This window comes from Myodes glareolus, chromosome 8 (assembly GCF_982192425.1).
Source record: "Myodes glareolus chromosome 8, mMyoGla1.1, whole genome shotgun sequence".
Classification (NCBI taxonomy): Eukaryota; Metazoa; Chordata; class Mammalia; order Rodentia; family Cricetidae; genus Myodes; species Myodes glareolus.
In genome coordinates, this window is record NC_142033.1 from 19,572,319 (window position 1) to 19,598,645 (window position 26,327).

The 26,327-nt window shown below is 36.6% G+C and overlaps 1 protein-coding gene across 1 annotated transcript; it reads left to right on the forward strand.

Moving 5' to 3' along the window:
- Positions 1-743: 743 nt before the first annotated feature.
- Positions 744-22,753, forward strand: LOC125406228 (sulfotransferase 1 family member D1). Its single transcript, XM_085691676.2, has 8 exons — positions 744-1,133; positions 11,435-11,591; positions 13,126-13,251; positions 14,084-14,181; positions 19,114-19,240; positions 20,475-20,569; positions 20,981-21,161; positions 22,411-22,753. Exons 2-8 carry the CDS (start codon positions 11,444-11,446, stop codon positions 22,521-22,523), a joined length of 888 nt encoding a protein of 295 aa, XP_085547802.1. The 5' UTR covers positions 744-1,133; positions 11,435-11,443; the 3' UTR covers positions 22,524-22,753.
- Positions 22,754-26,327: the final 3,574 nt, after the last annotated feature.

Sequence of the window (26,327 nt, forward strand, 5' to 3'; positions counted from 1 at the left end):
GCTAACCCCACAGAGGGGTTCAAGCTCCTCCCTGCATCTCTGCTTAGAGTGTGGAGATGAGTCCCTAGCTAGACCATATTACGCTAACAGTAAACCTTCCTTATTGCAGTCTGGACTTCTCTGGTTTCTGGTGGTCTCTCTAGGGGTCTTAATCTCCAGTCAGTGAGAGACAGCCAAACCCTCTCTCTGCCTGGAGGGGCATCTACCTAGATTTTACTGTCGCATCCACCACTTGGTAGCTTTAAGACTATCCTTCAAACTCAAGTTGGGCTTTTTTCTGTCCTACAGGCCTTGAGGTACAGGCCCTGAGATAATTTTGGCCCAACAGACTGAAATAAAAATCCCCAGTCAAGATTTTTCTTCTGTACCAAACAATATGTATGCCTGAGATGTTCACATAGGAGAATAATAAAACTTAGTTATATCCTTATATCTTACAAAATGGGAGAATTTAACTTCAACTTATTTTGTCACATCAGTAATCAGATGCAAAAACCAGGAATAAAAGCAATAAGCGCATACCAGGTTGTCTTTTGGCAATATGAGAAATTAAGATCCTCAGTCTACTTGTATTTGGAACTAGACATTATCACAGTCACAGTGTGAAATGTTGGCAGTTATTTTGACTTGTTTCAGGATGGTACAGCATCATTTAGGAGTAGAATTTGCTCTATGTTTTCCTGGCCACATTTCCTCTCCCCTTTCTCCCTCACAGGGAACATGCTCTTGTCTTTGCAGCTGCAGAATTCAGTCACTGTTTTTTGGATCGACTCCTAGGGGCTTGGAGCCCCGAAACAGTTTCTGTTGTTTGCTTTTCCTTCCAAACCAGGAGCTCTAGAGTGAAAACACAGGGCTTTCAGTGTGGATTACAACTACTTCAGAGCAGTAAGTTCAGAATAGATACACTCTTTTATCATATTTTACCCTATCTACAATTTTAACCTATACCCATAAGGCATGCTTGAGTCTTTTACACTTAAGACAGCAACTGGCTTTGTACAGCAAAGCAAATAACTTTAAGCAAGTCATTAGTCTTCAGGCTTCACCATTCAAAGCAACTCAGAGAACAAGGCTTCTATTAAATAGCATCTCTACAAACACAGGTTCGTCCTCCAGTTCGTCACAAGTGCCTGGTAAGTAATTTATAAGTTCCATCATTTTAATAACCCTACGTTCTAGAACGGAGAAACAAGAGACTAAAACCCAAAACATTCTTGTATTTGTGTTTTTAACCACAAGATAGGAAACATTTGGAAATCCTTAATTCTAAATTTCTTCCCAGTAAAAACAGAACATTAATATTTAAAGTTCTATTGAATTAGTCTTCTCAACTAAGTTTTACATTTGGAAAGATGAAAGTAATATTAAAGGTATAAATTGCAGTCATAGTAAATATTACTTTTCATCTTTTCAGTGTTTCTGTTCATTACTGGGGAATATTCAGAGGCTGAGTCCTACGATCTGTAATTGGAAGCCATGAAAACAAGAGGGAGGCAAAGATAATCAATATATGCTTGTTTCTATATGATTCTCCAGGATCTCAACAATAAAGAACTGTGCCAATACTAATCAAGAGTATTTGCCACTGATAGCTAATTTGTGTTCCCTTCTAGAATATTTTGGCTCTTAAATATGTTTACATATAGTTTATTTTATCAGATAGTAAAAAGTCACTGCGGTAATTGCTCTTAAATTTCTGATGATTTGTTATTTCCTAAAGGATATTCGCGTTTGATTTTAAGTGCCCCTCCCGCTGCTGTTAATACAAGGATTCTCCCTCCATTTCGAATGCTCTTTTGAACGCTTTCCTTCTCCTTGGCTTCAGTTCAATAACAAAGCACTATGGTAACAAGTTTGCACAGAACAAAAACTGTTGCTGCTGATGAAGAGCCCTGTGAAGTAGCCATGGGAATGTTTATTGTTTGAATAAATGCAAGAGTAACAAGCATTTTATTTTTTTAACCTCTGAACTTTCTCCCTTGTCCCATTCTCCTGGGTTGTTTGCAAATTTATCTTTGTTTTTTAAACCAAGAGCAACATAGTCTTGTTCTCTAAAAATTGACACAGTTAATTATAATAGAACCTTTGCAATTAAATGCAAATGTTTAGAAGTCGCTTTCAAAAGACTTTAACAAAATGGCAAGGTCTTGTGCCCCATCAAAATCTACATATTTCAGACTGTTGCAGACACAAGTGTTTACAGAGGGCAATTCTCTATTTCTCTGAGAAATTAAAGGCAAATTTTATTTTTTGCAGTGCCTGCATTTCATTTTATTGAATTCTGGGCAAAGAATTAACTTCAGAATGATCAGACTTGACATCAATGTCAATGAGAGGAGACTGGGCAGTCTAGCATTTCCAGATTTTTCAATCTGAGTAGTTCTAAAGTAAGTAATTATAAATCAATTATTAGTGCATCAACCTTTATGAATATGTAGCATGAAAACATCAATTATATTTACTTATAATTCATTTAATTATTAAACATCAATGTGGTGACTATAAGCTTTTATTTACCTAGCAAAACTAAAACTGTGTTTCCCTGATATAACTAAAAAGAAAAAGAGACTTAAACATATTATCTCATTATTTTAAGTTTTCCATTGTGTGATGATAAATACTTGTTTCACACTAAGGATTTGTTAACTACCAAGTTATAAATTTCTAGGAGAATAATGTATTGATTGTCATGAATTTGATATTTACTTTAATGCATAAAGTTCAAAATATAATCAGCTTCAATACTGCTTAACTCACCAGTAGGATGAAAAGTCCTAGTTAATAATTCATCAGTAATGACTGTAACCAATGCACAAAACATATAAGATGTCAGGTCTTATAATTACACCCCTAGGGAAGTTATAGTCAAGGGACAATTGAGGAAGGTAAACAGAGGAGTGGCTTTAGGGAAACAAACATCTTCCAATATTTCCCGAGATTACAATGACTCAATTTCTTTCTCCTATTAAGTTGTGTACTACCCAGGGGCATCATCCTTTTAACAAGATTTTGGCTCTGATTCTTAATCTGAGACAATTTATTTAAAGCTCTCAGGATTTAAAGGTAAGCCAAATTTACTGTGATTTTTTAAGAAGCAGAAATTACAAATATGGAATCTTAAATTTAAACACAAAATTTCAAAAATCCAAGGATTATAAATTATACTTTTAGAATCTAAGCATCTGGCTGTGTGATCTGTGATTGTCAGATACTGGTCAAAGCAGATATTCCACAAGGTTCAAAGAACATTATCTAGACAGTATCTTACAATATTTAAATATTCACTCAGAAATGACTCTAGGTACAATCTTACCTTTCATATAATCGAGTAGACTATATGGATATCGGAAGAACACAAATATTATTTAAAGAAATCATTAGTAGAATTATGTTTTCTAAATTATTTCATATTCTCTTCAATATTATATTTAATACCAATCTGCGTGAAGCTCATTATTCAGGAATACAGGGAGTAAAAACAACAGGGCTAACCTCTGTGAACTAGCACATTCTCCTCAGATCATTAATGAAAATTTTTACCACTTCACCTTTATTATTCATTTGCTAGTACCTTGGCATAACTTGGAGTTTCTCTTGTTGTACCTTGTATTATTGTTTATTGTTTAAAGGCTTATAACACAACTTTAGAATAGCTAACACTGTAGGACATACAGTCAAACTATCTTGGTCTAAACCAAATTCTGCCACTTACTAAGAGAAAATTCTGGAGTAGAATTAATTAAGTTTCTCATTGTTATTTTCCTCTGTAGCTAAAATGTGACAGTTGTACTTAGCACATAAGATTCTTATGTAAATTAAAGAATACACTATATGTCATTTTAAAAAGTTCTGGTTGTGCATGTATTAGTCCAATATGATCATTAAGAATAGAAAGTGCCTTATGAAAGGGACTGACCACACTCTACCTGGTATTTTGTTAATAATGTTTTCAGTGTTTATTTTTTATCATTGAGAATTTCATATATATAGATGGTGAAATAAGAACATATCTATTCCATTTCCAACTTGCAGTCTCTTCTTTGCTCCCTCATCAAATCCTTCTCACAGCTTATGTCTTTTATTTTTATTTTTTATAAACCACTAAGTCAGTTAGTGCTACCCACAAGTGCATGGCTGTGGGGCCGTTCAATGGATTACGGTTATGCTACCAAGTATTCACATCTTCATAATTCGGTTATTCCTCCTTGTTCAGATACTATAATTTCTAATAGGTCCTGGAAAGGAGGAAGGCCTGAGGATTATCTACTCCTTCTTTTATCCTGGAATTTTGGTTGGCTTAATATCGTTCAGATCTTGAGCAGATAGCCCCAGGTGCTGCAAGCTCATGGGTATGTTAGGCAGCCATGTCATGGCCAGAAGACATTTATCAGCATTTCTCCCAATCCTCTAGCTATTGCACTTTTCTGTCCTCTCTTCTGGAATGCTTCCTGAGTCTTGCGGGGGAGAGATTGCCCACGCATAGTTGTTTAAAAGTGCTAAGAAAATCATATAGTTATCCTCCTGGATATTGGAAGTAGACAAGATGGCCAGGCAAACTTGGGTGCACAGGGGTTGGGGGGGTGGAAGTAAGGGGAGATGGTTAGAGAGAAGGAAGAAGGGAAGGATTGGGGATAGCTTGGGGGAATGGGATGGGGGGAGGGAGGAAGGATGGATATGGGAGCAGGGAAGTATATATCTCAACTAAGGGAGCCACTTTAGGGTTTGCAAGAGACTTGATTCTAGAGAGGTTCCCAGGTCCAAGGAGAGGTCCCCAGATTGTTCCCTGGGCAGCGGGCAGAGGAGGGGGTACCTGAACTGGCCTTGACCCATAACCATACTGATGAATATTTTGCATACCACCATAGAACCTTCATCTGGCGATGGATGGAGATAGAGACAGAGACACACATTGGAACACTCGACTTAACTCCCTAGGTCCAAATGAGAAGCAGAAGGAGGGAGAACGTTGAGCAAGGAAATCACGATCAGAGGGAACCTTCATCCGACGATAGATGGAGATAGAGACAGAGACCCACATTGGAGCATTGGATTGAGTCCCCAAGGTCCAAATGAGGAGCAGAAGGAGGGAGAACATGAACAAGGAAGTCAGGACCGCGAGGGGTGCGTTCACCCGCTGATACAAGGGGACTGATCTAAGGAGAGCTCACCAAGGCCAGCTGGACTGGGAGTGAACTAGCATGTGATCAAACTGGATGCTATGAATGTGGCTAACATGGGGGCTGACTGAGAAGCCATTGATAATGGTACTGGGACTTGTTTCGTCTGCATGTACTGGCTTTTTGGGATCCTAGTCTGTTTGGATGTTGACCTTCCTAGACCTGGAGGGAGGGGGGAGGAACTTGAACTTCCCACAGGGCAGGAAACCCTGACTGCTCTTAGGACTGGAGAGGGAGGAGGAGAAGGAGTGGGAGGAGTGGGAGGGTATTGGGAGGAGGGGAGGAAGTGGAAATTTTTAGAAAGAAAGAAAGAAAGAAAGAAAGAAAGAAAGAAAGAAAGAAAGAAAGAAAGAAAGAAAGAAAGAAAGAAAAGTGCTAAGAATAATAGACTGAGTTCTATTATTCTTAACACTTTTAAACAACTATGTTCTTGGGCATTTTTGTTTGTTTGTTTTGCTTTTTTAAAATAGAGTTTCTCTGTGTAGCTTTGGTGCCTGTCCTGGAATTAGCTCTTATAGGCCAGGCTGGCTTTGAATTCACAGAGATTTGCCTGCTTCTGCCTTCCTACTGCTGGGATTAAAGGGTGCACCACCACTGCCCGGTTTAGTTAGCTATGAATCTCTCCCCTGACTTTTGACCGCAATTGAGAGCAGCCTCAGTCTATGGGTGTAAACAAATAATTGGAAAGCACTTTGAAAACATGGAATCCATCTCCAAGACGGCAAAATAGATTTTCTAAGAGTTTCCTTGTGTGAATGTCCTTATTGATGAGAGACAGAGTTAGTGCATAAGACAGGGCACAAGATTCTTTGTTTTATCTGTATCAAGAAACTTTGGATATTCTGTCCTAGCGATTGGCTTTGATTCTTGCATTTTAGGCAGATTAATTTTAATTGTTTTACATCCTAAATATACAAATTTCACAAATTTAAAATATTAGGTTTATGTTACATTAGCATAAGTATGCCAATCCCTTTTCTGAGAAAGAACAAGTGCAGCCAAAACATTTCTGGTAGCCCATGTTTATTTAAAGAGCAACATTACTTTTGAGAGGGGGGTCTGCGATGATCTGATGGATCATGAAACAAAACAAAAAGCAGCTGAAGACTGTATATTAAGACCAGGTGGTGGTGATGCATGCCTTTAATCCCAGCACTTGGGAGACAGAGGTAGGGAGATCCCTGTGAGTTCGAGGCCAGCCTCGTCTGGTCTGGTCTACAGAGCTAGTTCCAGAACAGGCCCCAAAGTCACAGTGAAACCCTGTATTGAAAAACAAAAACAAACAAATAAACAAAAAGATTGTGATGAGAAAATAAAAGAGCAATCTATTTGTTGGTAGAAGAGATGAACACAGAATTTTGGGTTTTAACTTCCACCCTATTACCTCTAACAACAGCACAATCTTAACAGCAAAGCTCCTTTTCATTTATTTAATTCTAATTTCCTGGTTTCCTGATGTGTTCCGAATTAAGCACTGAAAACAAAATATTTAAAGCTAGGATCCACTTATGAAAGAGAGCATATGGTTTTATCTTTCTGGGCCTAAGTGACATTACTAGGTATAATTTTTTTCCATTTGCAACTGCTTTCTGCAAATTTCATTTTTCTGTACTGATGAGTAATATATCATTGTGGAAAAGTGCCACATTTTTCTCAGTCATTCATCTGTTGATGGAAACCTAGATTGATTCAATTTCTTAGCAACAAATGTGGACGTGTGAGTGCCTCTGAAGTATGCACTAAATAGATGCCCTTTGGAGTGTAGCTAGGTCATAGGACAGTTCTGTTTCCAGTTCTTTGTGAAACTTCCAATCTGGTTTCCAAAGTGACTGTACTTTTTTTCTAAGGACACTGTAGCTGTCTTAGCTTGGATAAGTGCACTCTAATATTTTTTTCACAGTGATAAAATCAACTAATGACTTTTTCACAACTGTTCCCTATTTTAATTGATACATGAGTATATTTCTTGTGCATAGAGCAAGCTGTGAGTAACAAAATAACAAAAGAAATAACAAAATAAAACATCCACTTTCTGTGACCTAGTCTAGTAGAACTAAGAATATATGGGCACAGACAAATAAAAATTCTTAGTAATTAAGCAAATGTCACCTACAATGAAATATTAATCAATAGGAAAGCAATCAGACTACGATTTTTCAAAACACTATAGTGCTGGGAATCCAGCCTCAGCTCAGGTTTAGGTACTGAGATGGGGAAAGGGTGTTGGCCCAAGAAAAATTTCTTACCACCAGATGGATTGCACTCAAGTGGCCTCGAATACCTCGAGCCATCTTTATTTATACTTTAACAGAAATTTTCTTACCAGCATTACATGAACAGCTTATTATTGGCTCCTATTTTTGACTTTCAAGATACATCATATTTTAAGAAATACATCATGGGCTGGAGAGATGGCTCAGAGGTAAAGAGCACTGGCTGCTCTTCCAGAGATCCTGAGTTCAATTCCCAGCAACCACATGGTGGCTCACCACCATCTGCAATGAGATCTGGTGCCCTCTTTTGGTGTTCAGGCATACATTCAGGCAGAACATTGTATATATAATAAATATATAAATTGTATATACAACAAATAAATATTAAAAATTATTTTTTTAAAAAAGGAAATACATCATAATCATTATAAAAGCCTGCATTGTTTCCATTTATACTTCCCCAAATACATTTTCCAAATCCCTACATAAGCTTATTCTAGTCAAAAGGTTCAACATTTTTGCAGACTTAACTAAATATTGAGCCCAACATACCCTGCTCTTATAGCACTTATGGTGGCTGACAGCTACTTGCATCTACAAAGGTAAAAACTAGTAAACATGGGCACAATACTTAAAATCAACAATATTCTGACCCATGCAATTTTTTAATGTGTGAATATATGCTTTTGTATAGTTCTCTTTTCTACAAGAGGATCCATGTCTCAGTCTCTGTAAAAGACAGACTTTGATAAGGCACTCTTCCCCCATCTTACTATACTGTACCTCTTCCACCAATATAAATTCCTGCATGTGGTAAAGATAGATTTATCCATCCCATATTTTACATTGCACCCCATATTTTACATTTTACATTACATCCCATTTTTCCCATTGGATCATATTAGATCTTATCATTAGGACCTATGATGGGGAAGTTCAGCCAATCACATTTGACTAGGGTGTGGCCACTAGGGGCCAGGGAAGAAAGACCTGGGAATCCAGGTGTGCTCTTTCTCCTCTTTGCACGTGCAGTGTTCGCCTGATCCCAGTCATGTGAGTTTTCCCGTTTTCAATTATTAAAATAGATCTGTTGTATTGAGCTGGTCTGGTTAATTCTAGCTTACTGGTGGACTACACCCATCAGACCTAGATCATATAGATCATACTAGATCTACATGCTTGGGTGGTCCAGGAGAATTATCTGTATTCTGTCAATCATATTTTATTGGCCAGGCAGGCAGTATAGGCGGGAAAGCCAGACAGGAAGTAGAGGTGGAGCAAAGAGACTAGGAGTATTCTGGCAAGCAGGAGGCTCCCTCCACAGTTCTGCCCAGACCACCAGAGAGGAAAGATGTAAGCTGCCCCACTGGAAAAGGTACTGAGCCATGTGCTAATGTAGATAAGGATAATGGGGTAACATAAGTTATAAGAACTAATAAGTAGCCTGACCTAATGGACCAATCAGTTTATAACTTATAGAGATCTCTGTGTGATTGATTTTCCTTGGGAGTTGCCGGTTGTGGGGTACCGGGTGGGACAGAAGCCCCAACAAGCCGGCCCTCATGCTACACTTGGGGTCCAGGGGATTTACTCTCAACAGTTGGCACTATGTGTATTCCTGAGACTTTTTTCTTATTTTGTATATTCATGCCTTACTCTCCCTTCCTGAACTGTGAGGCATGGTTAATGTCCTGTGTTGTTTTCTCATATGTACCTAACTATATTTATTGAGTAAGAAAAGCTCCCAGAAGTAGGAGTTGTAGTTATTCATTCCAGATAATAAATTTGAGAAGCATTAGTCCTCTTCTGACTCTAAGGGGAAACCATTTGAGAGAGAACAGAATTTCCAGGAAAAATTTCAGCTGTTGCCTGTGTGATTGACAAAGTAAAACTAAAAATTGCCCAATAAATCAACAATATAATGTGAGAAAAGAGTCTGCAAGCTTCATGAATTCATCAAAGTCCTGTGGTGTCCTGAAGTCTACTGGCCGTTATCAAGTGAGAGACCTTCTTCCAAGTGTCTTGCCTCATATAGACCCATTCATATGTTAATTCAAGATGAGGCTGCATAGCTCCCAGCACTATAGCTATGTTTTGTTTGCCTGTGTGGCCACTATTCTAGGCATAGCCTTATTTGTTGGTAGGGAAAGAAGAATGTGTTGCTTGGTAAACAAAATCCAAGTGCCAACACATACATTTACACATTTGCTCTGTTATTGGTTTGAGGTGATTTGCATAACTTTGAATCTTTTATGAAATTATATACTGATATAGGAGGGTCATCTGTCTATGTGTTACTTTCAATGGTTAATAAAGAGACTGCCTTGGCTTTTGATAGGACAGCAGCTTAGATAGGCAGAGCAGACAGAACAGAATGCTGGGAGAAAGAAGCAGAGTCAGACAGATGCCATGGCTCTCCTCTCTAAGATGGATGTGGGTTAGAATCTTCCCGATAAGCCACAACCTCATGGTGATATACATATTATTAGAAATGGGTTAATTAATATGTGAGAGTTAGCCAATAAGAGGCTAGAACTAATGCGCCAGGCAGTGTTTAAAAGAATACAGTTTCCATGTAATTATTTCATGGGTAAGCTAGCTGGGATCCGGGTGGGAACACAGCCTGCTGCTCCTTTTACAATATACTATAAAATGTTTAACTGGATATAAATTATTCAACACTTTGCACCACATATTGTAAATAATATATTCAGTTTATGTCTGTTAGAAATGGATTTGAGAGAATTTGAAGGACAAGATGATAAAAAAATTGTGATTCAAACACAATTTGAGTGAAAGTCTTTTAATATTCAAGAAGAATTGGTTCCCAGATCCCAAGATTCATAATCTTCAGGTGTTTTAGGTTCTTTACATAATGGCCCAGTAGTTGTATATATCTTACTTGTATCCTCTCAAAGGTTTGAACCTTGTCTATCTTACATCAAATGCCTAATATATAAATGTTATGCAAGTAGTTGCATTTCATATTGTTTATGATATAATGGAAGGAAACTATTTGTGAACATTTACAATGTACAGGTGGTTGATTCAGCTAATGAAAAATTTAGATACAGAGAGCTAATTTTTTTATCTACTGCCTTTAATCAAAGACATTTATCTGACATTGAATTGTATTGGCAAGTAGTTGATATTGACTATTAGGAATCTTTAAACAGCTTAATACAAAGTCTCGGTCTGGCCAACACTTTAAAGTTAGATTTTTAGAGGAAGTAAAAGAATTCCTCAACTTGTTCTAAGCATTGAGGCAGGGGGATTCTGGTAATTAATGGTATATTTCAAGTTCTCTTCCAACCTGTAACAGGCAAGAGACAAACACAAGTGACTCTATCTATAATCTTGTTGAAAATATAAAGTAGCATGGGGTCAACAAAGCTAGTGTTTCAAAGGGTGTTAGTGGACGATATCCTTCTTTTCCCCCAACTTCACACCCTCCCTTAAACCTTCATCTGCTGTCATTCAAATTTGTGCTCTCTCTTTTCATCAATTTCTATTGGTCTGGTCCATTAGAGGGACAGAGCCAGCTTTTCTAGAACCATGCCACCAGGGGGAGCTCTCCTATGCTGACGGTGAAGGATGGGGCCATCACTCCTGAATAGGGGGGTCCAACTCTCCCATAGAGGTCAGGGTCAGCTCTCCTGCTAGTGTCCAGCATGAGGCAGTGCTGGCTCAACATTGCCTTTTTGGGGGGCATGAATGGCTCCTATGACCCCGGTGGCAACATGGCCACGAACATCATCACAGACCCAAGCTGGAGCAGGAACACAGATCAAGACATGGCTCTCTGCAGCAGCTCAGGCCTGGACGTCACCTTGGTCCTGGTGGCTACACAGGCCACCAAGATCAGTATGACTCGCAGCATCAAGGCCATTGGACACGAATGGTCTCTGGTGGCTGTCCAGACTACCTGCAATCATATAGCCCTTGCCGGTAACAGGAACCACGAACATCAACTCAGACTCTGGCTGCTACCAGGAATTAGCAACATTTTAAATTTGATTGATGCTACCCTTTGTTAAAATCTAGTCTCTCCAAATGGATAAGAAGCTGGACATCTTCAGGAGGGAATTAGTGGATGTTCAAGGGATCCCTCTCTTCTGGAGCATTGCTGAGCAGTGGTCCCAAGTGGAGTCATTTGAGGCCCGGCCTGATGATCTTTTGATCTCCACCTATCCCAAATCTGGTAAGAACTTTAAATGTATTGACTCTTGCTGGTTAGATAATGATTCATATTTAGGAGCCTGCCTGCCTTCAGATTCTTGTCTAATCTAAGCTGAATTTTTCTAACATGTAAAAAGAGAATTGTGACTATTGGGAACAATTTTGACTCAGCTTAGATAGATTTACATCCATTTCCGAAGTATCCCATGAATTTACTTGAAACCACAATCAATTGAACCCACAATCAATCAAACTTCCTGCCTAATAAATGTTCTAACATCAACTTTCCTCTGTATTTCTACTTAATTCCCTAAGGATAAAACAAACAAACAAACATACTAGGATTTAAGATATTCGAATCTACCAAAATCTCACAAATCCTACATGCTTCCAGGATCTTAGGAAGTAAACAAATATAACATATGACACTGTCGGTATGAAAAAAAAAAGGTGGTTTTGGCAATTTTTTCTCTCTCTGATGGTTTTGACAATGTTTTTCTCTCTCTCATTTACTTTTAGTTTATAATCAAAGGACATATGCTATTGAACAGACTGTGTTCTCATTTGATTTTGGGACTTTTTCTTCCAAAGGACTGGTAAAACATTTTCTCGTAGTTGTCAGAGTGAATAACTGTACTGAGCTCAAATGGGTCTTATTGTTGGATATAGCACCCTGATTATTACAAGCAAAAGTTCTTTGTATTCTCTTTTCACACCTCCAGCAAATGGTGATCCTCTTTATCTGCCATTTTCTTCAATTCTATGCTATAATAGCTTTTTTTTTTTTGGTTTATCAAGACAGGGATTTTCTGTAGCCTTGGAGCCTGTCCTAGAACTCGCTCTTGTAGTCCAGGCTGGCCTCGAATCACAGAGATTTGCCTGTCCCTGCCTCCTGAGTGCTGGGATTAAGGCATGAACCACCACAGCCACAGCCCAGCTTATAATAATTTTTTATATTAATAGGAAATGAATGAACTGATGATTTCATCAAGTTGGCTATTGTCTTGCCCATTATACTCAGGATCCAATGCAAATATATTTTAGAATACTTTGATTCAAATTAAACCATTTTGAAGAAGGAGTATTGGGGCAGGAATGGGAAAGGAGAGGACTTTGCTGCTATCATTACTTGTACACTGTCTCTTCCACACACTTTTTAAATCTACTTTTGGAGACATTTTAAGTTAGATTTTATACAATAAAAGTGTTTACATCCCTGATAGATGAACCTATTTCCTATCATGAGTAGTGGTGTACATATTTGATTTCATTACTCAGGTGGATCTCTGAGTTCGAGGCCAGCCTGGTTTGCAGAGTGAGTTTCAGGACAGTCAGGGCTATCCAGAAAAACCCTTTCTTGAAACACCAAAAGAAAAGCCAAACAAACAGAAAGATCAGTTTTGGGAAGAATTAATAGAAAGAAAGAAAATGAAAATAAAAACCATATTTTATTTGTTTCTTAGTTTGTTAGTTTCAGATATTTCAAAACACCTCCTCCTCCCTTGGCTTCCTCATGTTCTCAGAAGAGATTGTAATTTCTTCTGTTTTCCTCTTAGGGACAACCTGGATCAGTGAAATACTGGATTTGATCTACAACAATGGAGATGCAGAGAAGTGTAAGCGGGATGCCATCTACAAACGGGTGCCGTTCATGGAGCTTATAATTCCAGGACTGTCAAATGGTATTTTTAAATAACTATTCCTTTCCATAGGAATAAATTTACCAGTTTTCCCAGTATATGTGAAGAAGTCAAGAACAACAATAATACATAAAGAACAAATACTGTGAAATAAGTGTCTAGAGGAGCTAGAATTTAGCTAGGCCCCATCACAGACAGCATCTACATATGGTGAGATCTTGATCTAGCTTGAATATCTTATTATATAGAAATTTTCATAATTTAACTAGTGTATCATATTATATCAAGGAAATTCAATACTGAATCACACAAAATTATGTAACTAGTTAATACATATATATATTGTTATCAATATAAAATGATAATACTTTATATATGCTCAATAAAAATATGGGAATACATTGCTTTACATTATTTTAAACCTTGAAAAAAAGAACAATGAATATTATGATATAATTTTATCTTAGGACTTGAATATGAGAGAGATTGACAAGAACTTTGAAATATTTTCATATTGTACACAAGACAAAGGGTGAAGAGAAGACCTAGAGACTGTTCCACAACTGTTCCTTCTGCTCCATCAAGATGTTACAAACCAAAAACTGTTTCTATAGCCAGATGTAGAGATCATTATACTATTGTACTTATAGAGAGTAAAATAGGCCACTTAGCCATGACTTTTCATGGTTTGTATTCCTTGAGATTTAAGAACATAGGAATTTGTTGAACCTTATAATTAGCAAAACAGAAAAAAGAAAAAAAGAAAAATAAACATTACCAAGCCATTAATAATTAGAAAGATCTTAGGATAAATTGCAAATAAGTCACGTGACTTCACGCCTATAATGCAGTTTGTTAATGTGTGTGCTTGTAGGTATAGAACTGTTGAAAAACATGCAGTCTCCTCGACTCGTGAAAACTCATCTCCCTGTTCAACTTCTGCCTTCCTCATTTTGGGAAAATGACTGCAAGGTAGCAAGTGAAAAATGATCCCTCTGTCTTTTCATGATTTGCTCATTATTTTTTTGTGATTAGAATATAATTATATAATTTCTACCTTCCATTTACTCCCTCTAGCCCCACCCATAAATTTCTTGCTCTTGTTGTTATTTACATTCAAGGGTTTTTCTTTAATTGTTGACATGTATGTGTGATATAACATATATATCAACATATATATGTTTGTATGTATGTATGCATGCATTTATACACTTTTTCAACATACACAACCTGTTCAGTCTGTATAATGTAAGTGGTATATATGTGCATTTTTAACTGTAAGACAAGGTATTGTGAATATTGGATGAGTCATTACAAAGCAACAGAATGACAATTGTAGCCAAGGGTCCATATGACAATACTGGACACCAATTATGAAGAAAAGGATTGACACTATGGCAGAATCATGGTCAGAATTTCTAACTTTCTTAATTTATTCACCAACCATTCACTACTTTTCAATCATTGATATTCAAATAATAACAGAAGAGATTCATTGAAACTTACAAGAAATTGACAGGTATTTTAGGAGGAGGCCACTTGTTGGTTCATGGCCACCCAGCTAGCTTAGACCCAAAATGATCACACAGAAACTGTATTAATTAAGTCACTGCTTGGCCCATTATCTCTAGCTTTTTATTGACTAACTCTGACATATTGATTTAACCCATTTCTATTAATCTGTGTATTGTCATATGGCTGTGGCTTACTGGGTAAAGTTCTCAGCATCTCTCTCTGGTAGCTCCATGACTTCGCCTGACTTTGCCCTCTTTCTTCCAACACACAGCCTAGCTTTTCCCGCCTAGTTCTGTTCTGCCCTTGCCATAGGATCAAAGCAGGTCTTTATTCATTAACCAATAAAAGCAACACACTGACAGAAGGACCTTCCATACCAAGGTATATTTAATTCTTCAAATTAATCAATGAATATTTAAAATTAAATATTATTTGCAGATGATAACTCTATAAGCAATCCAGTGTACTGTGTAAATACTATTTCACTAATTATTAATGATACACAGTTATATATATCCATACATTTTATTATTTTATTTTATTAAATTTTCCAAACATTATATTTGGGAGAAAAAGTACAAGCATACAAAATAAAATAACTTCATGATTATTAGGAAATTATCATAGATATGAAACTCATATCTTTGAGAATATATATATCATAGTATTCTTCTAGTAGTAATTTTTGTGTTTTCACCAAAAACACAAAATATTATCATCAAAAAACCTTCTGCCATCTTTCTTATAATTATAAGCCATGTATAATGTCCAATTCATTATGATTTCTCTCATGATACATGTGAAAGCTGTTCCTATTATATGCATTTATGTGTTCTCTTGTGTTCACAGAAAGTAGACAACCATCTCTCTACACATGCAATTCTCAGGTTTTATTAGACTTTTTGTATCATGAATTGCGTGAATGACGACAAAAAATCCAAATTTTAACAAGAGCATATTAAAATTTTATTCAGATTAAAGTCTAAATACCAGTAACAAGCAGTACCATATACATGTGAACACTTCACAGATTATTTATGAATAGTACTATTGCTTGATGATTGAATTCCTGCCAGTTGTCAACAATAGAAATAGTGTTTCTGTTCATATTTTCATCTTTTAGGGTATGTATGTGAAGAAGGAGCAGTAGGTTGCTTTTTGTCCTGCCCGGCGACTGGCCGCCTGGCTAGCTTTACCCAAAATAGTTACACAGAAACTGTATTCATTTAAACACTGCCTAGCCCATTAGTTCTAGCCTCTTCTTGGCCAACTCTCACATTTTGACTAACCCATATCTAATAATCTGTGTAGCACCACAAGGTGGTGGCTTACCAGAAAAGATTCAGCATGTCTGACCTGGCAGCTGGCTCCATGGCGTCGGCCTCATTGCCTTCTTCCCAGCATTCTGTTCTGTCTACTCCACTCACCTATGTTCTGACCTATCAGGCCAAACAGTTTCTTTATTAATTAACCAGTGAAAGCAACACATAGAAAGAAGACCCACCTATATCGTGTATGCACATTTTCTCTTGACTGTGTGTTTAGGGATAGAATTGTTGGAACTTAACATGTTCACTCATTGGTTTAGTAGATATTTTTAAATAGGATTCAAAATGTTGATGAGCAGTATCAACTAAGTTGTTCCATATCTTCATTAACATGAAATATAGGCAAATCATTTCATTTGATTCATACCAGTGGATACTCAAGGGTTTATTTTGTGTTTTTGATTGACTAAGTAGGTTAGGATTTTAATTATGGCTTATTAACCACCTGATTATCTTCACTGAGTTATCTCTTCTTTTGCCTCCTTTTACATAATGGTTTCCATCTTCTCAATACACATACACAGAAAGAAAGAGATGGAAACAGAAAGGGACAGAGAGACAGAGACAGAGAATTAGACATTCAATTAGTGAAAATTAATAAAAGCCCCAGAAGGAGGCTTGGTTTACTTTTAGGAGGTTGTGGAGACATCTTCATAGAATGTTGTCTATACTAAAATAAGTCAAATATATTTTGCAAAAGGCCACAGATGTTATTGCTAGATGCTTTGGGCTAATTGCTATGGTCCCCTGATATTGAAATAAGAAAGAGCAAGTATTGATTACAGGGTTTAATGATTTCCTCAATAAGTGTACAAGCAAACTGTGCTACATCTCTTGAAAAACCTTTAAGTCCACTCCTTATCCATATTCATTTCCTAGTTTATCATGGCCACTTTTTTTGACATAGAAGTGTGAAAGTTCCCATTTTGCTCATCAGTGGGGTGAGAAGGAAAATCTAATCATAGCTGCACAATAGTCTCTTTGCATACTCTTTCTTCTTGAACACATTTTCCTAGGAAAGGGTCACTCCATACACAGCTAAGCTTCAAGCATCTTAAATTTTGCTTTCTAGGAGAGGAGGCCTAATGTATGTCAGTAGATAGACTCCATAAAATAAATTTCCCAGGGTCTCTCGTTCTTTCTCTCTCTCTCTCTCCCTACCCCGAAGAAAGTCAGAAGACAACTTGTGGGACTCAATTATCTCTTTCACCATGTGGATTCTAGGCATTAAAATTAGGTCATCAATCTTGATTTTAAGTGTCTTTGCCCTTTGAACTATCTTTTCATCCCCAGAATAATTTTTATTGGACAATAATTCTTCATTCATACAGATCCTAAAATTTGATACATAGATATTAATCCCACACATATTGTTATATAGCTTTGGTTTGGAATATAAGGGATTGTAATCTTTTCTAACTCTAAAATTATCTATTAATAGCTTTTCTTCAGTGATAATTTATTTTTCAGCTTAAAATTTTATTTAATTTTGTTAATTTTGCTGTTTGATAATTTCATATTTGCATATGTGCACTTTGATTGCTGTCATCCTACCTTTTCTTGTCTCTCTCCTATCCCTTTGTATAGTTTTAAGTTTTCTATTAATCTACATGCACTATGCATATAGATTCCCAAATTTAAGAATATGTAAGTTGTTTGATTTATTAAATATTCAGTCTAGTTCATTTTCCCCAAACTTTCTTTGTATCTCTTTTTTTTTTAATTGAAAGTAGACTCTGCTCTTGCACAATACATCTCCATCACAGATTCCCCTCACTTCATTCTTTCTAGGTTCCCTTCACCTCCCTTTTCCCATAGATCCATCCGCTCTCCATTTCATCTCCAGAAAAGAAAAGGCCTCCAAGAGCCAATAGTCAAACAGGACAAAACATGATGCAATAAGATAAGGCAAAACCCCTCATATTGAGGCTGGACAGGGCAACCCAGTAGAAGGAAATGAGTGTAAAGAGCAGGCAAAATTGTCAGAGACTCACTGGCTTCCACAGTTAAGTGTGCCACAAAGCACCAAGCTAAAAGCCATACCATATATGCAGAGAACCCAATGCAGACCCATGTAAATCCTGTGCTTGCTGCCTTAGTCTCTGTGAGTCCACATGAGCCCTGCTTAGCTGACTCCATGTGCCTTGTTTTCCTGATGTTCTGTTTTTCTCTGACTCCCACAGTCAATCCTAGCTTCTGGTCTTCCATGGGGTTCCTGAACTCTGAGGGGAGAGGTCCAATGAACACCTACAATTTATACTCTCTCTCCAAATAATGTTTGGCTGTGGGTCTGTGCACCTGCGCCAATCTACTACTGCAAGAAGCCTCTCTAATAACAGCTGGACAAAGACTCAATTTATGAGTATAACAATATCATTAGGAATCACTCCCTTTCATTTATTTTATTTTATTTTGCCAGTCATGTTTGGTTCTACCCTAGGTCTCTAGTCTATGCAATCATGGGCTCCTGACCATGCAGGCAGTGTAGGGCATGGCATGGACCTCAAATTAACCAAACACAGGTACACACAAGTTCTGTGCCTCCATTGCCCTAGTACAACCTGCAGGCTGAACTGGTTGTAGGTAGAGGGTTTTCTGACTAGGCTGGTGTCCAGGTTTCTCTTTCTATAGCCTGAAGAATATCTTCTCATGCCAAAGAGTCTACAGTGTAAGGATAGGGGTGAATGCTCTAGTTCTTATTGTAGTTAATTTTCATGTTTCAAGAGATAATCTGTTCTGTCTACCCCGCCTACCTATGTTCTGACCTATCAGGCCAAGCAGTTTCTTTATTAATTAACCAATGAAAGCAACACATAAATAGAAGACCCTCCTACACCAAATCTTGTGAAACGTTAAAGAGAATGCAGATTTGTCAAAAATGGGAGATGAGCTTCTGCGTATTAAAACAATATATAGTTGTGAATGCTGTAAGTCAGGCATTATTGCATAAATATCATGCTTAGAAACTGTAAAGAATAAATAAGCAAACTGATAATGTAAGCAATAGTTAAAAACTATTAACTTACAAAAACAAACCCCAGCCTTCCATTTGCCCCTTCAGATGGTCTATGTGGCACGGAATGCCAAAGATGTGGCTGTTTCTTACTATTATTTCTACCAAATGGCCAAAATGCACCCAGAGCCTGGTACCTGGGAGGAGTTCCTTGATAAATTCATGTCTGGACAAGGTGAGTATAACAGTTCCTTTAGTTATGATTTCAAAACAAATAGGGTTTTCTTTTCCCAAGGCAATATAAAGTTTAAAATCTAAATCTTATGAATACTATAAATTTAATATTTACCAAACCATCTCCAAACACATTATGGAGACTAAAGAGAAAGAATATAAGATCCTTCCTTCTTTGTGGGCACTTTTGGATAATTTTTGCTATATATGTTTTTGGTCCTAGATTGCATCATTTCATTAGTGATGAATGACTGCTGGCAATGTATTTAAGTGCTTTTAAATCTCAGTGCTTATAATGGATTATTTTAATTGTGTGTCCATTCTTTGGAGTCTCTTCTCTACCATTCAAAACTCCTGTAGGAAAAATTCTCAGTAGACATGTTCCTATATAAATCCCCACTTAGAAGCAAATGTGTATAGGTGACACCTAGCATGAACTTAACAGCTCTCATTGCTTGAACATTTATTTGCTTGTGGTGTCAATATTATTAGCCCTGTCAAACCCCAAAGACTTCTCAGAATGAAATGCACTCTACTTTTCCACAGGGCTCTTGTGACACCCCCTTTATGTAATGTTATTTATTCACTAGTCCTTATCCTGTGAACTTGCACATTGCTTATTATTTGAAACACTTGGGTTCTGCAACCTTATTTTTGTGGTTTTAGTTATATTTATCAAATGACATATTAGTTTACAAAAGCTACCATAAAATATCATATTGAGTGATTAAGATGTTAGAAATGCATTGTTTTTAAGTTTTCAGAATCTACAAATTAAAAAAGAAAGTGCTATTAGTGTTTCTTTTACAGCTCTTCCCTTAATCCGTGCAGGGCTCTCTTCACCCTGTTCTCTCCATGGTTTTCCATCTTGGTGGGTCTGACTTAACTCCTTTACCAGTAAGGGCAGTGATAGTATCAAGAACTGATTTTATTAGTTCTGTAGGGACCTGTTCTCTAAGTACAATTTCATTATTAGGTTTGAAGTGTGGCCATTTCAGTATATGGATTTTGGAAAGACATGATTCACCTTGTAACAGAGTTACTTTTCTCTTTGAAAGTAGATTTCAAATTCAGTAACAAAGTGGTTATCTCACATACTCTTATTCATATGGCCCTTTTCCTTGAACTACAGAAATCACTGTTTATGGACAGATAATCACGACTTAAAGAGACATTTTGCTATTTTCTACTTCATGTAAATAGTTTTTAATTTCACATTTTATCTTTAACTTTAGTGGGTTTTGGTTCCTGGTATGATCATGTGAAGGGCTGGTGGGAGAAAAGAAAAGATTACCGTATCCTCTATCTATTTTATGAAGATATGAAAGAAGTAAGGAGAAATTTCTGTTTATTTTTTTAAGAAACCTAAGATTTAACTTCTTTGTCTCTTACTCTCTTTTCTTCTTAGTCTATAAATATTGCTAAATTATTTTTAACTTTATTTCTGGCATACAATACTAATTCTTATAACTCCCCCATCTTGCTACTTGTTATCCATCCAAGGACAATAGTATCTTTGAAATAAAAACTGGTATATTTCCACTCATGTCTTCAAATAGTTTAGTTACTTCTTTAAAAACCACAAATATAACTGTTTGAATCTTGCCTTATGAATTAAAAGTATAATAAAACCCTCAAATATACTTCCACTAGTTAAGTTTAAACAAAATCTTATTAAGAGCACTCTTTTCTTTGTGACCAAATCCAAATGAAATTATTCTTTTCCCCTTTAACGTTTCAGGATCCAAAGTATGAAATTAAAAAGTTATTAAAGTTTCTAGAGAAAGACATACCAGAAGAAATAGTAAATAACATCCTCTACCATAGCTCTTTTAATGTAATGAAGGAGAATCCTAGTGCAAATTATACCACTATGAACAAAGAGGAGATGGACCATTCTGTGTCGCCATTCATGAGGAAAGGTGAGAAAAGTACTAATTCATTTCTGTATAGTTTCTGGTCACATGATGGAAAATATAATTAATCACAATAGTGTGAGAATGTAGGAAATTAGAAGCGATTAAGTATGCTGAGGAGAGAAACTGAAAAGTAGAGAAAACAAAAGCTTTAGAAGAAATATTGTATACTATTCTATGCCGTTGCTGTGAGATGTAAAGAGAGATTTATGATGAGAAATATTTGCTCAACATCCTGTGCACCAATAAGTGTTATCATTCTGTCCTTAGTATTTAACTCAACATTAAACATCTTTTATAAATTTGATATATATTATATATATTTACATATATATTTAATTTTGTGTATGTGTTCATAAGTGTCTGTGTGTATGAGTAGAAAATAGCAGTAGATAGATGATAGATAATTGATAGGTAGATTTAGAGATTTTGGTGAATGTCTATGAAGAAACAATCAAGACTCATTATGAATAAAATTTTATAGATTCTAAATGATTTTTGTAGGTAATGAATTATGCCATCAGAAGCTTTACTGTAATATCTCAAAGTATGATTTTTGTTTCTTAGGGAACAAACATGTGAAGACATTTTGATTGTTACAATTAGGAAACAGCTATTGGTGTCTAGAAATTTATGAGGTAGATGAAAGTCTCCCTTTCAAATCCAAGAAATTTTCTGGATCAAATGTCTCTAGTTGACATGGAAAACTAGGTTTCTAATTATGTCTCTTATGTTACTGCAGAATATTCTGTGAAAACAATAAATTAATAAAATATTCTTAGCATGTCTTTATGATATGGTATATCCTGTATATTTTTATAAAACTTTTTGACATTTAAAGGCTCAGCAGTAAGTGTGCTTAACTATATTTACCCCAATAATTTCCAATCTTCCTTGTTAATAAAACTTTTCACAAAAGTTGTCCTTTTTCCCTGTTAACCAAAGCTTTAAAATAAATGAGAAGTGCCCTTTACCCTTTGTTACAAGGGTGCTTACAGTCAAAGAATTAATATTGAGATTAGGTGGCATTCTTCCACGCCATTTCTTTAAAGACACTTCATAATTAATATCATTTTTACATAAGATATTATGATTATAAAATCTACAGAAGTTGGAAGGCTAGGAAGGTTTAAGACTAGCAGTTCAATATGAAGTTGAAGATTAAAGTTATGATGCATTCAAGTTGATAATTCAAATTACTATGAGACAGAAATTTAATAGTAATCCCAAACTTCTTTTTTTATCTCTTGTACAGGTATTTCAGGTGACTGGAAGAATCAGTTTACTGTAGCCCAGTATGAGAAATTTGAAGAAGATTATATCAAGAAAATGAAAGAGTCAACACTTAAGTTTAGATCAGAAATCTAGAGTGTATATTCTTCTTAGTCTTCTTTGGCTGACACTGAAATTAGAGGGGAAAACCATGGATTAATGAACTAAAAGGTTGTACATTATTTTTCTGTATTTACACAGTCTACAAACCAAAGTTACCAATATCAAGTAGTAATTCTCTCCTAATTCTCTTTTAGATCAGTTCATGCAGTGGCTTTCCCCTCACTGTCTAGTATGAAAAAAATAAAATTTTATGAGGACTTATAGCATGGCATGTTTTCAGTTTCCACAACTAATAGCTTCCTTACCCTATGTACATGGTCTTCCTTCTCTCATGACATAGGCTTCTTATTGATGTTGTTAATCTCAAAGGTTAGGTTATCCTCTAGAAAAAGACTACATTTCATGAATTCTAATCCTTCAATTTAATCTGTTGATATTTTACATCTTAAGACATCCAGTCTTTAACATTGTCAAATTATTCTAACTTACAATGTCAGAATATCCTATTTCCTCTTATGGTTAGTTTAAAAATACTAAATTTAAATAAACAAATCAAGAGCAGATTTTATAGGATTTAAAGTAACAGTTATTAGAGAGCCAACTCTTCTTATTCATGTCATATACTAAAGCTATTGTAAAATTTATTGCAGAAAATAGTGATGTTTGTTCAAAATACTTCAACTGGCTAGTCTATCATCTACATTACATCCAATTAGCATCACTTCTGAGATGAAAACTCTGTACAATTAATTACTTTCAGTAATCTTCCTTTTTCTTGGCTCACTTTTAGATCATGTTAGGGTCATTTTGCTATTGCTCCTGAAAATAATCATTTCTAAATGAGACAAATGCTCATTTTTGAACTATTGAGAGATATAAACTCAAGATACTTTAGCTTTGTCTCCAGGAACTAATAATTAGTGAAAAGCAGAAACTGTAAGACAGCCGAATAAAATACTGTATGTTTCCATTCAACACATAATATTGTTTGTCATAGCCTACATTTACACAATGGAGTACTACACAGCAGGAAAAAATCTTGAATTTTGCAGGAAAATGGATGGAGACAGAAAACATTATTTTGAGTGAGGTAACCCAGACACAGAAAGACAATTATCACATGTACTCACTCATAGATAGTTTTGAAATAGAAAACAAAGAAAACCAGCCTACAAATCACAATAGACAACAGTGAAGACACTGAGACTTATATGGATCTATTAAACATGGGACGTAGACAAAGACAAGATCTCCTGAGTAAATTGGGAGCATGGGTCCTTGGCGGAGGGTGGAAGGGGGAGGGGAGAGGCAGGGAGGAGAACAGAGAAAAATATAGAGCTCAATAAAAATCAATAAAAAGATATTCTTGACATAAGAAAATTGATAAGTTGCTTCATTCTGCACTGGGCACAGCAGTAGCAAGTGAGTATGCAGAGGAGAAAAGGGAGAGAAGGAAGCAAACACATATGTCATAAAGACATGTGAGAGAAAGAGAAAGCAAGAAATCAGAGTTCTATGAAGACAGGTGGACCTAGAGGAGCTATAGCACCGAGAAACACCCTGATTTGAGAGCCCGACACAGCCACATGAAGACTGGGCTCCCTTTGTGAACCAGGGCCTTGTGTCTTATGTTTTCCTAAGGCATGCGGGATCTGTGTCGATGTCCGTGGCCTGCACTACCACTGAAGAAGGCTCTGAGGATGTCTGGGTCTGTATTGCACCTGGAGCCATCTTAATGTCCAAAGGTCACACTGAGCTGGCTCTACTATGCACCTGTCACCACATGTTGGTACCAGTAGAGACATGGGCTTGGTAGAGTTAGCCCTGGTAGTATGGGTGCTGGAGAGCTGACTTTGCCCCTTGTCAGGGCAGAACAGGATTTCTGCCTCTGGTAGAACCAGGCACTATGGCATGGGTGCAGGAGAGCTTGCTCTGCCCCTTGTTGGGGCTACACTAGAGAACTGGCCCCAATGGCATGGACATGGGAGAGCTGGCATTACTTAGGGCTGGCTGATGTGCTCAGGAGAGTGGGCCTCATTCCTTGTCTGGACAGAGCAAGAGAGCTGGCCCTGGTGGTATGGGAACTGGAGAGCTGGCCCCACCTCTACCCTGGACCAGTCATATAGGGTAGCTTGCCCCACCACTTGCTGGTTGATGTTTATAGAAGAGGGTGCCTCACCCTTTGCCAAGATAGTAAGGGAAAAATCAATAAATTCATATTTAACCTACAAAAATAAGTAAATAAAATACTAATAAAAGTATTACTCATTGTTGTTCTTAAAGTCTCCCTAGCAAAGGTTTTCCCTCCTTCTATTGTGAATTTATGCTAAATAAAAAAATCAGAAGTCCTTAACAACAACTGGGATATGAAGTGTGGAGTAGCATGTGGTTCGGGGCACATGAACAATGAAAGCCATATTTAATGGTTTACAAGTATGGAGTGTTCAAATAATAAATGAAAAAAATATACCAAATGCAGATATGAATGCCTGAACAGCTCCAGAGACAGGGTGATAAGTGCCCTGAGCATTTCTTTCCAATTTTGTTTAGATCGTGTAAACATGTAAACAAATATTCTTAATTTCTTAAACTCTTATCCCTTTATAGTGTAACTTTACACTGGGTAAATGCCATTTGCTATGTTTTTTTTTTAAATCGACATTACCATATTTAAGTGGCAGGAGTTTTAAAAAAGATGAGAACTTGTCAAAATGCCACCTATTCTGGCCAAAGAATTAGTAGGTTTTTAACTTCTCATCTACAGTATTGTTGTCAAGTTTGGGTGGAAAGTCACCTGGTAAACTAACCTTTGTTTGCAAGCTTGATAGAACTGGAAGATGACTAGAAGATAAGGAAGATACACTTTGGGGTTTGAAACAAAATTTGGAAGAAGGGGAACCTAGACAGTACCATATAAGTTTTGTTCTTCCTGTGTCACTGTGTCCATTGGTGCTACCATTGTCCATCAATACCAAACTCTGGGTTCTTCAGGCGTCACTGCCTAAGCAACAGAATGCTTTTCTAAATATTAATGACTTGATACCTCAAATACTAAAGCAAGTAACTGTTCTGGTTGTCCCTTGTATCATGTTAAAACAATCTTTGTCCTTCTTCACCCTTCCTGCTGTATTGGGGTATAAAAGTGTATGGAAAACTAAATGTGGGCGATTTCAGTATTCACTGAAACTTCTTCCAATTACTGTTCTGTTTCTGTTCTATTATTTCCACTCATGTCTTTGTTCTCTTTATTAATTTTCTAATCCCTTACCTTGGTACGTGATATTTTTGTCAAAAGTAGTCCCCCAAATATATATATGTATATATATATATATATATATATATATATATATGTGTGTGTGTGTGTGTGTGTGTGTGTGTGTGTGTGTGTGTGTGTAAAAAGAGAGGGAGAGAGAGGAGATAGGAATAAGTAGATAAGATATGGCTTATCTGACCGAACTGTCACTAGTACTAATCTATGGATACAAGCATATAAGCATAAATATGTAGAAGACAATTTGATGACACATTATATTCACTTAGCAAAACGACATCAGTAACTTATCTTTTAGTGCTCATGCTGACCTGGCTTACCGTACCAGATATAAAACCTCTTGTTGAGTGGGACTAAAGTCCAAATAGAGGGTGTTCCATTTCTGTCCATTTAGTCATTTTGCTTCTGTACCACTGCATAAGTTTTTCCTGGTCTGTCTTTATAGTGCACCCAGTGTTCACAAATGACTCAAAAATTTGACATTTTTCTTAGCAGTAGGCAGTAGGAAAGCTAGCCAGGGATGAAACAATTACCCCAGCTCTGGCTTGATTTCTCTATGTCCTGCA